The sequence below is a fragment of the Hemicordylus capensis genome, chromosome 3 (assembly GCF_027244095.1).
Source record: "Hemicordylus capensis ecotype Gifberg chromosome 3, rHemCap1.1.pri, whole genome shotgun sequence".
NCBI lineage: Eukaryota > Metazoa > Chordata > Lepidosauria > Squamata > Cordylidae > Hemicordylus > Hemicordylus capensis.
The window spans coordinates 235,620,963-235,638,020 of NC_069659.1; the positions used below are offsets into that span (position 1 = coordinate 235,620,963).

A 17,058-nucleotide genomic window follows, 5' to 3' on the forward strand; every position below is an offset into this window, starting at 1 on the left:
TACAACCCCCAACATAAATTAGCTGAATGCACTACTTTTTACACCCAAACACACTCAGGAATATTGAATCATAAAAAATTATTTTAGAAGAAATTCTGAACATACCTGCCAATACCAGATTTTGCATGCATAATCCTGCCACTCTCCCCTCTTCCTCTCTCCCTTACACAGGTGTTGCTAGGTACTTAAAAGATCCAAGGCTTGGGCTGACAGGGCCTGCCCGGGGCCCACGCCCTCCCCACATTTTGATAATTAAACCCTTTCATGCTTTCTAAAGGTATCCAACATTCTCCTCCCCACTAGTGTACTTCACCGCTAAGAATTAATCTCCTTTTTCTCCTGCAATCAATATGCACACACTGTTTAGAACCGGTGTGGTGTAGTGATTAGACTAGGACTGGGGGACTTGGCATTCCCCAATCAGTCATGAAACCCGCTGCAGAACTTTAGGTGACTCTCTCTCTCTCTCTCCTCCAAACCTCACAGGATTGTTGTGAGGATAAAAGTGGGGAGGAAGATCATGTATACTACCCTGAACTCTTTGGAGGAAGAACAGGATATGTGACATAATAAAATATATATGCGTCTATAACATATACATATTTATATTGACTTTTAGCGACATGCACTCCAATCCCCAACATGTAAACTCAGAAGCAAACTCAAACAGCTCTTTTAGACCTATCACAGCAGCAAGCAGCCCAGTTTGCATTTTGTTTGATTAAAAAGCATAAACTATAGTGTATTTCTATACACCACAGTGTATATACAGTGTGTATAGTGTTTGTCTATGCACTACAGAAGGAAAGGCCACTAATTTGATTTCAAACAGGACAGCAGAATGTCATGTATGGTTACCCAAATTTCTCAGGATTTAAAGACAACCAATCATTTCATTGGCAACAGAGTTTTAAAAATAGTTTCTTGTGATCTGATTTGCAAAGCCTTATTTTGAAGCAAGTGTATAAAAAAAGACTTTTGGTGGTGGAGGAGGCTTAATGTTCATTTTAGCAATTTGTGAAGCTGCTTTCAAAAAGTTGGGGTATTTTAGTCCATTACAAGCTTATTAAAAGACAATATGTGATATTTATATATGAGCTACTGTTACTATCACAAAGCAAAATAAAATAGTAATGATTATAAGGGGAAACATGTTGAGAAAGAACAATTTTCTCATATTTTGCTATTTAAGCCATCTTTGTTGCTAAAAAAGCAGCATATAAATATATTTAATGGGGTATGTGTGTGTGGAGGGAGAGAGAGAGATTGAAACTCACATACAGAGACCAGATTAGAGCTATAAAGATTTTAGTATCTTTTGGAACAAAAGGCATAAACAAAAACAGATCAATTTTGTTAGAGCATTTCTTCTTCTCATTCTTTTAAAAGTTTTTAATACATTTGAACTGACTAATTTCCCACAAGAAGATATATTGTTGGGGTGGAGAGGGTTTTTCTTACAAGTTTGTATTAGAACCAAAAATGATTTTTTAAAAGCTGTAAAACTCTCTCACACAAACACAAAGAAGAAACACATGCACAACAATTGACACTTTTACTTCTCTCACGTGTGTGTGTAGCCTCAAACAGTGGTTGACTGGGCCCTTCCTTGCCACCGCCGCTGCTGCCACCATCGCCGCTCATTCCCCTCAGGCCACAGACAGGCTCAGGCCTGTCCCTCGCCCTTCCTTCGTTCTCTGTTCCCCTCCATGAATGATTCAGCCACAGAAGTTGTTCATGTCATGCCTCTTCTTCTTGTTGCAGATGTCCCTGTTGAGAAGCTTGCCTCCATGGAATCTCTCCAGAGTGTGAACCTCAAGTCAAACCCGCTGAATGAGGAGGTCCGGGTGATTGCCAGGCCACTGATCAAATTTGACCTTCTGATGTCTCCAGCCCTTCCTCAAGTCTGAAATGTGACTGACTTGGGTGTGCAGATATAGCATGGCTGTATTTGGTTGTAGTTATAACCGGAAAGAGAATGCAGTGTGCGCTGAGCTAGGACACTCCCAGCAGTTTTCCCAAGCTGCACTGCTCCTGTGTGTGTTAGGTTAATGGGCGTTCAGAGTAGCGGGGAGCATGTTTTTGCCAAATGCCGAGATAAATCTCTATTGAGCTGCAAGGATATTGAAAGCAACATAATGCCTACAAAGAAGATTGAATATCTTTTGAACAGTTAGAGAAGAACATTTCATCCGAGGACAGGCAATGGTCTTTTTGCTCCTGTAGTGCAGAGGTGGAACAAGGAATGGGACAAGGAACAACAATGGAATACAGCTTTCTTCACATCAGTGGTCTATGATTTAGGGCAAACATGGCCAAATGGATGTCTAGGATGACTAATCAGGCATGGCCAGTTTCTATAGCCCGTAAATAAATTTTACTTGTGTTATTAAATTAGAACGAAGGTTATTTTCACAATTCCATGTGTCAGAAAAAGAAAATGATTGTTAAAGGTTGTGTGGGTGAGGTTTGACATTTTAACACTTTTCAGGTGTTTTCAGGTGTTGTATGTTAATAACTAGATGATAGGTAGCCATTGACTTTGTTTTAGTGCCTGACCAACAGTGAGGAGATCAGATTGTGCAACAAAATCTACTTCCAGACCCAAGACCACTGTCTGAAGAATAAAGTCCTCAGGAATATAGAATCTGGCCACCCCTAGTTTAGACGCTCCATATGAGTATAAATCCAGTTATAATGCAGACCACCACCAAGTCTTGGGAGTAGATTTCTTTGATAAATGTTGTGTTGTATGATCAAATATTTTGTTAAACCTGCTGTGTTTGACTTTGCACTTGGTTTTATCCAGTGGCTTTTGATATCTGCACCATGTGAAAAGATTAGTGATTTTGCAACTCTCCATAAATGAAAAAGCTTAGTCAATTTTTCTGGCCTTCTTTAGTACATTTTCTATTTGTAGCTTCTACACTTACTTTCTCTTCCTCTCTTTCTCTTCCTTCCTTCCTTTCTTGTGGGGCAACTCAGTCTATACAATATTGTTGTGGTATTGACTTATGTAGGGGCATCTTAAATTGTAAACTGAATTACAAAAATTATTTTTAACCAGCAAAATGCTTGTCAAAATGTTTTCCCCATTAAAGACTATGTGGGGAGAAGCACAAGGACTCCTAGGGACTGCAGTGCATGTTGCACTACTTGTTTTACATATAGACACACCATGTACCTCCATGGATACAGATACAGCATCTGTATCCATGAAGACCAGGCTACCCACTGTGGCAGACATGTTTTTCTCGCCCCACAATATTTTACTTTCTCCCATGTAAATGAATGACTGCCATTCACTCCTAAGGAGGAAAGCAAAGAAGGGCACTCAGGGATACTGTTGGAGTGGAGGTCTTCCCCTGCTGATCTCAGCCTCTGAAAATCAAGTCTATTCCTATTTCCATGGCCTGCCTCATCATTTGCTTAGCCGTAGCCGAAATTTTGTTTCACAGTCACACGACATGACAGATTGCAGGGAATTGGCTTCTGGAAAGACAGGCAGATATACAGGAGAGCTGGTCTTGTGGTAGCAAGCATGACTTGTCTCCATAGCTAAGCAGGGTCTGCCCTGGTTGCATCTGAATGGGAGACTTGATGTGTGAGCATTGCAAGATATTCCCCTCAGGGGATGAAGCCACTCTGGGAAGAGCATCTAGGTTCCAAGTTCCCTCCCTGGCTTCTCCAAGATAGGGCTGAGAGAGATTCCTGCCTGCAACCTTGGAGAAGCCGCTGCCAGTCTGTGAAAACAATACTGAGCTAGATAGACCAATGGTCTGACTCAGTATATGGCAGCTTCCTATGTTCCTATGCAAAATAAACATGCAGCAGGTGAGATGGAGATGGCAAATCCATCCTTTGGATGGTGTCTTCTTCCCACATACCAAACAAATATAGATTAAGCCCTATTAAGAAAAAAACAACCAACCCTCTGCTAAAATGCGTGAAAAGGGCTGCGCTTCTATGAGTGTGATTGAGTAGGTTTGGCCAACCTGCCTTGCATCCATGAGAGGCACACTAGTATGATGTGCCAGTGGGAAACTACCAGACTCAGATTTGTCCATAGAGCAGCAACAAAGCACATGTTTGCCAACACTCCTTGGTGTGTTTGTTTTTAAAAGGCCTTTTCAGATACTGCATGAACTCGCTTACTGTTTGTGATGGATTGGAGCGTGGTGGCCTGCCCTTAGGGTTGGAACTTGTTTGCTATTACAAAGCTTGGGATTTCTTTGTGTCCTTCTTTAAGCATTATACTATTGGGACTTCTCTTTTAAAAGATGTCTTGTCCATGGGCTACTAAGTCCTTGATCGTTACCCACTCTTTCATTTCTTGACTTCTGTGTGTGATTGACAGGCTACAATGACCTAATGCTTTGACAAATAAATCTTCTGATCTTCTGAAATCCAGTCCACTAATGCAAAGCTTTTTGAGAAATGGATGAGGCAGTTGAAGCAATGGGATGCTTCAGAGTAAAAGGGGAGTGGGGGGGGGGACTGCAGCATCTCTGCTTTTACATGAGTCTGAGGACACATCTGTAATTTTCTCATTTCCCCCATGATTTGTTCCACTAAATATGAAAAAGAAGTTTGCTACATTCATTCCCATGTGCTGTCTCAGTACATATGTTCTACTTCATCTAAATCACCACAAGTAACTTAGAGCTAAAGCTGGTACTCTGTAAGATAGGTACTAACCTCACTGTTATGTCTTCTTATGAATGGCCATTTGGGCAAATCTTTTACTGGGCCTCTCAGTCTCATTTTCCTTCTTTCTTTCTCAGAGCTTTTCAATCATCTGTGACAATCTCTGTTTAGCCCTTTGAAACCAAGCAACATGGACCGCCCCCCGCCCCCAATCTCTGCAAGTTTTGAGCATGACAAAATACTCTGAGTGGGTGAAGCTGTCCCACACCTTACAGTTCTCCTCCTACACCATCTTAAGTCCTGATCTTTAGATCAAACTTACTGCAGGGAATGTGGGCATATTTGCAGGGTTGAACAGATTAATTTAACCTCCGTTAGTTTTACTGTGATGTCACATAATAAATCAATAAATGTTTTGTGATTTTGGCTTTTTTGTATCATCCACCTTCCACAGAGCAGTTACACTTAAAAATAATAATAATCTGATGTTCACATCCTTCTGTTTACCACTTCTCATTAGATAACTTTTCAAAACTCCCTTCCTTCTTATTGTTTACAATCGCCAGCAAAATAAATTCCAGATATTCCAAAAATTCCACATTGTTTCGGTTTCCTTGCCCACCCTGCCCTTTAAAAAAAAAATCTGTATAGTCTATCATAGTTGCCAGATACATATTTGGTACTATTTAGCACCCACCCATCCACCAAATTTAAAGTATATCTACAAGGAGAAAGTGCATATATACGAGTACATAGAAAGTGCACATATCACAAGTAATGCACATAATGATGACTCAGAGCCAAACTACACATTCGCCTAAATGAATTTTCAATGCACTTAAAATGAGAATGGCCTCTTCTTTCACAAAAAGCAGCCACAAGGAACACAATCCTGATTCGGACTGCGATGCCTGGGGAGGGGCGGGGTGAACCCCCACGAAAAATTCTGCTCCTCTTGACTAATAGCAGCTTTGGCAACATAGAGCAGCTTTGAGGGGATTGTTGGCAAGAAAATGGCATGAGGGGAGAACTCCCTGCATGTTGTATCTCAAGCAAGATCAATCTCTTTTCTCACAGCTTCTTTTTACCTCAAGCAGTATATAATAAGTTTATAGATATACACATTAAAATGCATTATAAAAAATACTCATTGATTATAGACCAGCAACAATGACCCATAGGAAGGCACACAATAGCATCAGGCAGCAATAAAATTCAATGTCAGGCAAATGCCTGTACAAAGACAAATCTTGATCTTACCATGGAAAGAGGTTACAGAGGGAGGCTGCTGGGACTCTAAAGGGAATGGGCTCCTTAACTTAGGTGTCACCACTGAGAAGTAGTGGTGTGCATGAAACCGGCACCTGCTTGTTCGAAGGTGGGTGGGGGATCTCCTTAAGGACAGGTGAAGGTGCTCTTACCCCTCCTGTTGCATTTCCCCCGCTGGTGCTGCCTTTTAAAACAGTCCAGCAGGGCGGCAGCATATCTCCTTGTTGCCCCCGTTCTTCCTGTGATTGGAAGTTGCCACTGCACACGCGCACATTGCAACATGCCCATGCACAGTGGCAACTTCTGGTCACAGGAGGCACTGGAGCGGCTTGGAGGTACGCTGCCACCCCACCGGACTGTTTTAAAAGGCAGTACTGGTGGGGGGAATGTGGTGAGAGGGATAAGAGCACCCTCCCCCATCCTTAAAGAGATCCCCCCCACCTCCAAACCAGTCTTTTGAACCGGTTTGGAGGCCCATAAAGGGCCTCCGAACCGGTTCCGTGCACATCCCAACTGAGAAGGCTGTATCCTAAGTCACTGCCAAGTGGAACTCTTTTGTGACAGAACAGGTACATCTGGCTTTAAGCACACCATTTAAAAAAACATATTTAGGCAAACGTAGTTTGGTCCTGATGGACAATGAAAGAAAAAGAGGAGGAAGCAAAATGTTGCTGAGAGGTATTAAATGTAAGAGGCATCAGACATAGCTGGTGTCAGAGACTGCTGAGACTGGGCAGTTGCCAAGGGGCAGGTCCATTAAGCCTTCTGATCCATCTGGCTGTTGCTTTGGTGCAGGATTCAGCCAGGTCAGAGGCAGCAATTTCTATCTGCACCCTGGTCAGTTCTGTGACCGGTGAAAGTGCACTGCAACGTATTTTGTGGCAGTGCAGGTGACTCTAATGCATTCTATCTGTTCATGCATCTCCTCCATTCTTCACATCGTTTAAAAATGTGACCATACTTATGCCCCTGAACAGAATCAAAGCAACCAGAACCCACCATGTCCCTAAGACTTGACCCTGCCTTCATCTTCTCACAGAGGAGTCCCTCAAGGGCCTGCCAGCCCAAACAGAGGTGTCTTCAAAACCAGCACTAAGGAAACTGGGCAAGGCCCCTTTAAACAACAGAGCCTTCCCCAGGGAAGGGGTGGGGCCAATCCACTACCTAGACAGCAGCTATTTTTAAAAGCAGCAGTCAGCTTCATGCATCTGTTGCTGTACTTGGCCGGCTTGATTGCCTGCTTGGAGCTATCCATGGTACTGATCCCTGTTCCCCTTGGAACTGTCAGAGGGTTGTGATCCTCACAGATCTGCTTGGAACAGGATAAACCCCTCCCTTTTCCTGTTTGTCTATATGGATTGCTCAGGAGATTTACTATTTAAGTATTCTGCTTTAGCTCCCCTGCACTTCAATTTCTGCTATTAAACTTGTGGAAACATTAACAACTTTAGTCCTGCTGGAATCCTGTGCTCAAGGAGAAACTATCCCCACCATGAAAGTGGGATAATATTATATGAATGTACCAGTGATAATATATCTTTAACATCCTTGAAAGGAGGAATATGTAATACACATTGGACTCACAATTGTATACAAAATGAAACCGATTTAATAAAACAATCTCACAGTGTGTTCAGTTACACCAGGTTTGTTGTTTGCCTTGAAGAGGACTTGAAGAGAAGTATGAGGACTTGAAGAGGGGGGAAAATGGTATCTAACTCAGAAAGAACATTGTCTTATTTAACTAATTGGATAAATGTGATATTTTCTTTATTGGTAAATGACCATGATCTGTGTGGCAGCATCAAAGGGAGAAACCTTTATAAAAAAAGATGGTGCACAGCCAAGGGGCTTGATAACAAGAGGACACAAGCTGTAATCAGATAAAAAGGCCTTTCAGTTTGCTCCAGGGATCTATATTTTTCACAGTAGTTTCCCCATTATCTTGGCTTCATGTGGACTGAAGCACTTACCTGCTTTCCGGATCAGATATAAAGACTGATTTGACTGTGCTATTTCAGAGATGGTGAAGGAGGCATTAATATTGCATTCACCCAGTTGTGAAAAAGAATTACACACCTTAGAAAGAAAGCCAGAGCTGTTGATCTCCTTTTCTGTTCAGTGGGGAAATTCATGCCTTATTTCCCTGCTTCTTCTGCTCTTTGAGTTTTGTGGTGCTTCTGGGGAAAGGGCTGCTCTCTGATTTTTCGGGGGGGCTTTATTTGGGTTATTCTTTTTGTGTGATCGCTGAAAGTGTGCACAGATGGATTTAAGCTCCTGTAAATATTCTCATGAATTTACAAAGATAATAGAGCAATAAAATAGCTGACATTCAAACATGCTGCACAATGAGGGATTGTGATCTCACTGGCCTGCCCCATCCTTGCCTGCAGTTTGCATGTTGGAGGTAACATTACGCAGGAAGCTATGGCCCAAGATTCCAGCTGGTGGAGGCCCCTTTTGTGCAATTGTACGTGTGACACTAAGCAGATATGCCAACTGGTATGCAAGCCCTTGTGCAAATATTATCCCCAACATGTAAATGATCCCATTCCCCCACCTTTTGGTAAACTTGAAATCTGTGTAGGGCTACAGTCCACATGGAATGGTGGGGGAGGGGGAGGTTTGTCGCGGTTGAGCAAATTTATTTTATTTTATTTTATTTAACGTATTTCTGTACCACCCAAAACTTACGTCTCTGTGCAGTTTACAAATTTTAGGGCTGTTAATGGAAAAGCCAGCTCCTCCCTCCAACCAGATTTCCAGTTTCATTACATGAATTAATGCATTTATATTTCACACCGCGCAGTAGTGTGAGATTGATAATTTCCCCCTCTCCCCCCTCCAGTAATTATTATTATGTATGATTCTAAAGGCTCCATGGTAACTAGGCACTGTACATAAACCAAAATGAAGGTCAAGACCCTGCCACCAGGCTGTTGATCTAAAAGGTCAGAGACACAAGAGGAAGGGAAGTCGAGGAAAATCTGTCTGGCAATGTCAGAACAAAAGTGGTGAGTTGTTTATATGCATTTGTAGCCAGTTGGGGTCAGGCTGGTCTTCCCTTGCTTGTGTTTTTTTCTGGTAAGAGGGGTACAACTACCCAGAAGCGCTTGGTCTCTTGGCCAGTAACTTGGGCCCAATTGTCCATCCCCTCATCTCTGCTGCTGCAGACAACTGGCAGTTGCAGCAGAGCTCTTTAGGAAGATAGGAAGCTGCCTTTTACCAAGTCAGATCATCATCTTGTCTACCCTGAATGGCAGTGGCTCTTCAAGGTTTTAGGCAAAAGTCTTTCCCAGCCCTACTGGGAAATGCCAGAGATGGAACCTGGGACCGCCTGCATTCAAGGAAGATGCTTTACCACTGAGCTACAACCCCATCCCCCACTCTTCTAGGGGCGGGGTGTGGAAAACAAATTCTGTAATATATCACTAACCATCCAGTAGGTGATCAGGAGCCATGAGGCAGTGGAATCATCTTGGTCTAGAAATATATGTCATACACACATACATATAAACATATATACACACATACATATTTTTCCTTAAGAATGTGAGAACAGCCCTGCTGGATCATGCCTGAGGCCTATCTAGTCCAGCATCCTGTTTCACATAGTGGCCCACCAGATGCCTCTGAGAAGTCCACAGGCAAGAGGTGAGTGAATGCCCTCTCTTGCTGTTGCTCCCCTGCAACTGATATTGAGAGGTATCTTGCCTCTGAGGCTGGAGGTGGCCTATAGCGATCAGAATAGTAGCCACTGATAGACCTGTCCTCCATGAATTTTTTCTTATTTCTTTACCACTTTTTAATGAAAAAGTTCTCAAGGTTTTTATAGAACAATAAATAAATAAAATATGTTTCCCTATTCCAAAGCAGCTCACAGTTTACAAAGAAGCACGATATAACCCCTGCTAACTTGGCAAAGAGGCACCTTTTAACGTGGTGATTCTCTTTATTTAGCAGGGGGAGAGTAACCGGCCCTATCCACCCCCAGCACAGTACCTCCAGTGACTGTTGCTGCTGTCTATCTTATGTTTCTTTTAAGATCGTGAGCCCTTTGGGGACAGGGATCCATCTTATTTATTTATTATTCCCTTGTGTAAACCACCCTGAGCCATTTTTGGAAGGGCGGTATAGAAATCAAATGAATGAATGAATGAATGAATGAATGAACACCAGCAACAGCCACTGAAGAGATGTCAGGGGAAATTTCCACCATTTAGAATTTGCCCATAGGAAGTTTGGCTCACAGATGTTCTCATACTTTCAGCTTTAGAAAAGTAGGAGTTGGAGAAGTACTTTAAATCAAAATTATATTTCCTGAGCAATAATGAATGCAGTCTGAAACAATTGAGCCTCCATTAATGTCTGCATACGTTACAAAGATCAGCTTTACAAAGTGAAGAGCAGCCTCATAACTGCCGTGTGATGATAAGCTTTGCATTAGCCTTTCTGCCTCCCTGCCTTGCCAGTCTCATCAGTTACCTCAATACTTTATAACTTGTAATGATATGCAATCCATGCACGCACACACATTTTTGTATGAACAAATACAAAATGTTTCCCTGTTCCAAAGCAGCTCACGGTTTACAAAGAAGCACGATATAACCCCTGCTAACTTGGCAAAGAGGCACCTTTTAACATGGTTATTCTCTTTATTTAGCAGGGGGAGATTAACTGGCCCTATCCACCCCCAGCACAGTACTTCCAGTGAGTACTTCCAGTACTTCCATCAACTATTCTATAGTAGGTATTTTTGGTGGAAAGTTTTCGGGTTTGGGGAAGGTGAACTATTCCTGATCCCTCCCCCCACACCTGTTATCTGTTATGAGCAACCCCACGCTACCCAAAGGAGGGACGCATTTCACAGAGGGTGAAAATATTCACAAAATGCATTCACCCCCATTTCAGCTTAGCATTAATTGTTACCATCCATGCAACTGACAATCTATTAACTCTTTAAAACTATGAGTAAAGAAGAAGTAATGATAGACCTCAACTAAAAATTGGTCTTCTGCGAAGCACTGAAATTACCTTATAAGAATAATTGCTTTATACTCTGTAGAAATTCCCTAGATCAGGGATTCTCTACGTTGGGTCCCCAGATGTTATTGGACATCAACTCCCATAATCCCCAACCAAAGAGCACTGGGGCTGGGGATTATAGGAGTTGAAGTCCAATAACATCTGGGGACCCAACACTGAGAATCTCTGCCCTAGATAGATAAAAATAGGGTGTGTTCTTGCAGTCAATTGATCCACCCACCTCAAGCAGTTGTTTGCTTTCGTTGTCGCCTCGGGTCTCATTAGCCCATTCACATGTTATGCTGAACACTCATAAGAGTGTACAGTGTACACAGGTACAGTTTTTCACATGTTTTGCTGAGCACAGGTACAGTGATACACTTCCTATCTGTTTGTACCATGCACTTGAGGGGTTTGTACCCAGCCTCACTTTTAACATGAATACTGGTACAGTCATTCACAGAAACACATGAACATGTACAGGCACAGCGCAATGTCTGAAACAAGCGATGGTTTCCTAGTAAGTCAGCTGCTAGCAGGAGTGACCCTTCCATGAGGCAAAGTAAGGTGGTTGCCTCAGGCAGCAGATTACTGGGGTACCAATGAGGTGGCAAGGTACATATCCGCCCCCTTACCTTAAAGGGGGGGGATAAGGGTGCTCGCAAGTGGGAAGTATTTGGCACCCTGCCTCGGGTGCATAGAGTCCTTGAGCCACCACATCTGCTAGTTCCAGGGCATTCGCCTGTGGAGATCCACCCTGGAGTCCGCAGTCCGCTCTTTCCCACTTCCTGCTTTCCTGCTATCATATACAGACAACATTTACCTCAGTTCTGCTCTTATTGCAGAGATAACTAAAGATGAGCTCTTAACAGCACAGCAGTACTAAAGGTTTCTGAGCAAATTATCATCCCTCGCCTAGACACAGTGCCGCAAAAGGTTTAAAAACAGCAGCAGTACTAGGCTGTGCACAATAACTGACATTTTAAAAGCAAACTAGTTAAATGTCAAGACATTCCCTAGACTGTCTGCGGTTGTTTCTGATGTTCTTTCTGTTGAGGAAAACAGACAGCTGGACTGAAACCTCCTGCTAATAGCACAGTGCTCCTGAGCACTCCAGACCCCTTGTTCATTGGTCTTGAACGCATAGCCTGCAGTTCACAAACCTACTGAAGGTGGATTGTGACACCAACGGGCAGCATCTTTTCTGGAGGGAGCAAGAAGAGAGAGGGAGAGAAAGGGAAGTAAAACTGAGAGTGAAAGAAAAGGTAAAAGTGTGTGTGTGCAGATAACCATACAAACAATCCATTATAAAAAGGGGCCCCTGGGTTGCAGGTGCAGGATAAAGGAGGGATCCTGGGTCTGAGAAAGCTGATGGTTAGGGCAATTCTATTTCCCTTGATTCCTCCTATTACGTTATTCAGTCACTTAAAATGCACTTCTTGCCTTTTAGCTTTGGCAGAGCTCTTGGGGCAGCTTATGCTACAATTACATAGCCAAATTAAAATGATATTATTATTGCTCACAGCATCCAGAATGTAGCCTAGAGAGACCTAAGACAAGACTCACAGAAAACCGATCCTCCCTCCCCACCTCTTTCCCTCCACTTAAACTTTGTTTGAGTTAGGACTGTTCCCACCACTCCATCCCAAGACATAGTATGAGCAACTGGGCCAGTTTTCAGCTTACTTCAGCTGGCACCTCTTATTCAGGCTCACTTCTATGAGGAGTTGTAGGGGAGTCAGTAGGTCAAACCAGTTTCGTGCACATGCCTAGTTTGCTCCAGTTCCTAAGCTCTCCTTGCCTCTGCCTCTTCTTCAAGAGAGCTGACCTCAAACTCAAAGCAAATAGCCAAAAGCTTATAAGCTGACAAATGTTAGGGCCTGAAATTAAACTGATCTGTTTAACATATGAACACACACAGCAGCTCCCAGTCCAACACTGCAGATGTTGGGGTATTTGCATAAAAGCATAACTTTGTCTCTGAGGTCCTCACTTGGTTTAGAAAGATCAGGACGACTCAACAGATGGCAAATTAAAGCTTAAGTTTTCGTCCTGCAAGACTTCACCAGAAATCCTAAACCGTATGCCAAGGAAATCTACTTCTTGTATTCTGAATGTGACATGCACAAATTGCTTAATTTTAATTGCATATTCTGAGTGGATGTTTGAGGTTTCATGTCTCAGCATATTTCCTCCAGTTAAGCATGAGAAGGACATCTGTGGCAGTGGTGGGAAGATTGGGGTGGAGGTTGTGACTAGGAGTGTGCATGGAACTTTTCTGGGTGGTTCGGTTTGAATAGGAACTGAACTGCTGGTCCACAGACTGGTTTGTTAGAACCAGCTGGCAATTTGCTTCTTGCATTCGAACTGGGTCAAACTGGTTTAGCCCAGTTTGGGATGCTTGTAAAGGGGAATCTGGTAAGGGAATCCAGTTCTGGGCCCCCACTAGCCTGAGGTGCAGCAGGGGAGCACTGGCAGGGCCTAGAGGAGCCACCACCAGGCAGCTGCCACCACTGCGGGTAAGGTAATCTCCCAACCGTCCACCCTTTTCAACCCCTTTTTCACATTATGGAGGGATCCCTATTGCTTGTAAAGAGGAATCCTGACTGGATTCTCCTTTACAAGTATCCTGAACCGATTGAACCAGGCCAGACTGTTTTAATCCAAACCGGGCCCAGATCGGTTTGAACTCGGACTGCCCCCTTTTGGGGGGGTAGTTTGGTTCAAGCTCGAACTGGTCGAACAAGGCCGGTTAGAATTGAACTGGGTTCGATTTGAACTGCTTCTGCACACCACTAGTTGTGACTAATAGGGGCAGGAATAAAATACAAGAATTACACCCCCCTAATTCCTGCAAATTATTATTTGTGTCTCACGACAGGCACTATTCGTGCATTTTCCAATTATTTTCCACAACCATGAAGGCCAAATATCTGCATTTGTTTTTGAAACAAAAAGAAAGGTGGACTTGCCAAGAATTCTGTTTCTGCTTTGGAGTGTGAGCAAAATAATACAGAAGAGCCTTTATATAAATCCCTTGACTAAGCTTTATGCTCAGAGTCAGAAACGTCTTGTTTAATTCATACATTTGGCACATAAATGGATACTATACACATCCAGGCACTTAGTTGATGGGGTTGGCTGCCTCACAAAACCAAACCTTGGCTGGCATTGTAGCAGAAGGCATGTATTTCTCTAAGGCAAATCATTTAGGTGCAATTTTCATAAGCAAAGCATTGCATTGATTAACCAGCAACAAAATGAGCTAAATTAAATTAGGTTGCCTTCACCTCCAGGAACATTGCTGTGATTGGCTACCAGAAATACGGACTTTGTGCAGAACAGAGTGTCCAAGAACAGATGGGAAAGGGAGGCCAGCAGCAGGAGCTCATGTACTATGATGGACACCATGTCTCATGTACCTCTCAGAGGTGGTCCGAGAGGTACTACATGCCAGTGTCCGCAGTTGGGGTCATCGCAAAATGTATAACCAAGGCAGGTGATTGGAGTCTTTTGCTGTGACTATTGTGCACTGAGTGGGAGAGGCACAGCTGCAATCAAACCTGGGACCAGGTTCTACTCTGAAGCATTATAAGAACCTACACAAAATAAATGCGCCATATGAGCTGAAGGACCATAATAAACAGAATGAGGACTTTACAATAGTTAACCATCTTGGATGTTGCATTACCATCATTCAGCATGAAAGGAAAATATGGAGTTAGGTGCAGATCAACTTCTCATTGTTAACAGGTTTCTCATTTGCTTGACTGTGCAAAAAATACATGGGCAATATTTGATGACAACCCATACACTGGGGTGGGGGTTGGGGGGCGAGAGGCATACATGCCTCTCTATTCGTCCCCCCTGCCCATCTACACATAGGCCAGGAAGTGGGCCCAGGGCATAAGGGACTGGAACCTTGTCTACGTTTGGCCTGGGAGGACTGAGCCCTCCACTGGGACTCAGCACCAGATTCCAGGGCTTAGCAGTAGAAGGAGAGGGAGAAGGTCTTGTGGTAGCAAGCATGACATGTCCCCTTTGCTAAGCAGGGTACCCCTAGTTTGCATATGAATGGGAAGCCTACATGTGAGCACAGTAAGTTAGGGGATGGGGCCATTCTGGGAAGAGAACCTGTATGCTTGCATGGAGAAGGCTCCAAGTTTCCGTCCTGGAATCTCCAAAATAGGGCTGAGGGAGACTCCAGCCTACAACTTTGGAGATGCCGCTGCCAGTCTGTGTAGCCAATACTGAGCTAGATGGACAAATGGTCTGACACAGCTTCCTGTGTTTCTATGTTCCTATGAGCTAAGCAGAGTTAATGTGTGAGGAGAGAGAGAGAAAGATCACACAGACATGGTGTCCAGCTACACATCCGTGTCTCCTTTACCCAGCCTGGCTAAGCTTATCAGGACCGGCCTCAGAGCAGGGGCAGGGAGGGGCTTGAGCATCACCCTGTGCCTCCTCTGTTCCAGGCTTGTTTCTTGTGTCTGCCTGTCTCTGGGGACCCCTGACACTCTCCACCAGCTCCCTTTTTCATCCCTGGCCGGCTCCTTATATGCCTCCTCACAGGCTATGCATTGCCCGCCCCCAATTACGGGGCCAACACCCCTCTTTATCAGCTGTAATTGATTACCCCTTACAGCCTTTGCCAATGCCACTCCCCCTTCTCCTTCCTGCTGCTTAGACTCCCACCCTTTGGGAGGCCTTCTGCTGATGTTATCCTCACATGCCTCCCCTTCGGTCTTATCAGGGCTCAGCTTCTCCTCCACAAGAGCTGAGTCCCTACCTTGACAGTCTTTCCTCCATCTCTCTCCGTCTGCCACTCGTCCCTGTTGCCTTGGGCCCTCTCACCACTCCGTCCTCTGAGGTAAGGACAGCCAGCCTCGCCGGACACATTGATAGGTTGAATCCTGAGCTCTGAGCTTCTGGTTCCTCTACCATCTCTATATATAGTTCTCTAAGGCATACCCATGGCTAATCCTGTGTTTGGCAGCTCTCTCAAGAGTTCGTGAGCAAAAGCACCATGGTGATTGGGCAGTGGAGATTCCATATGCAGATAGGGAGGCGGAGCCTGTGCTAGCAGAAGCACCATGGTGATTGGGCAGTGGAGATTCCATATGCAGATTGGGGGGAGGAGCCTGTGATGGTTAAGGACAGTTGGAATGCAACTGTTACTGGTTGGAAGATGTTCTTGATTGTAGAGGAGAGGCGAATCCTCTATAATAAAGTCGCTGGGTGTGTGCCCGTGTCCTCCGGTGTCTGTGCCTGTGTCTCCCTCGGCCGTTCTGGGCATGCACAGAGCGCATGCCCAGAACGGCCAAAGGAGACACAGCCACAGGGACCAGGCAGCCATGTTGGGAGTGTTGGGAGCGGTGGCGAAGCAGCAGCAGGAGGTGGCGGTGACTGGGGCCGATGCCAGCCGCGGTGGGGCGACAGGGCCCGATGGCGGCGGTAGCCGCAGTGGGGCAACGGAGGGGCGATGGCAGCGGCGACTGAGGCCCATGGCGGCCGCGGCCGCGGCGGAGTGACGGGTGGTGGTTGCGGGGCCGGCCCGGCAGCAGACGGGCAGCCCGCAGTGGGCCCCGATACCGGGGCAAAAGGTGGGAATGGGGGGAGCAGTGGCTGTCCTGCAGCTGGCTGCAATGACTGAAAAGTGGCGGCAACAGCCACGGCAGGCCGCGTGGCATGGCGGGCCCGCCGGCCGAACAGGCCGTGGAGGCCAGGAGGAGCCTGTGGGAGACTGGGGTGCGACGGAACCGGGTGGCAGAACTTAACTGTTTGCCACCCGGGAGGAGGAGCGGTGGGCCAGTAATAAGAAATTTTAAAAATGCAGGGGGAGGGGGAGGGCAAGGGGAGGGAAGCAGTGGGGCAGGGGGGAGGGCAAGAGGGAGTGGGTCAGGGGGGAGGGAGAAGGGCAAGAGGGAGCAGCGGCGTATCTAGGGGTAGGGCAGGCAGGGCATGTGCCCCGGGCGCCACTTGAAGGGGGCGCCATTTTGTAAAATTAATTTTTTTTAAAAAAATGGCTGCCAAAAACAAAATGGCCACCGTGCATGCTCAAATGGCCTCTGTGAGGCTCTAGGTCATGCCAGGCTTTGCAGAGGCCATTTGAGCATG

The 17,058-nt window shown here is 45.0% G+C and overlaps 1 protein-coding gene across 8 annotated transcripts in view; it reads left to right on the forward strand.

Moving 5' to 3' along the window:
- LRRC20 (leucine rich repeat containing 20) overlaps positions 1 to 5,073 on the forward strand; it is a 183,966-nt gene extending 178,893 nt beyond the window's left edge. For all 8 annotated transcript variants that reach the window (XM_053311734.1, XM_053311737.1, XM_053311729.1 and 5 more), the window contains one exon: positions 1,765 to 5,073. In XM_053311734.1, the coding sequence (XP_053167709.1) occupies positions 1,765 to 1,910 (146 nt within the window). In that variant the 3' untranslated portion in view covers positions 1,911 to 5,073. The remainder of the gene's footprint in view (positions 1 to 1,764) is intronic.
- The last annotated feature ends 11,985 nt before the right edge of the window (positions 5,074 to 17,058 follow it).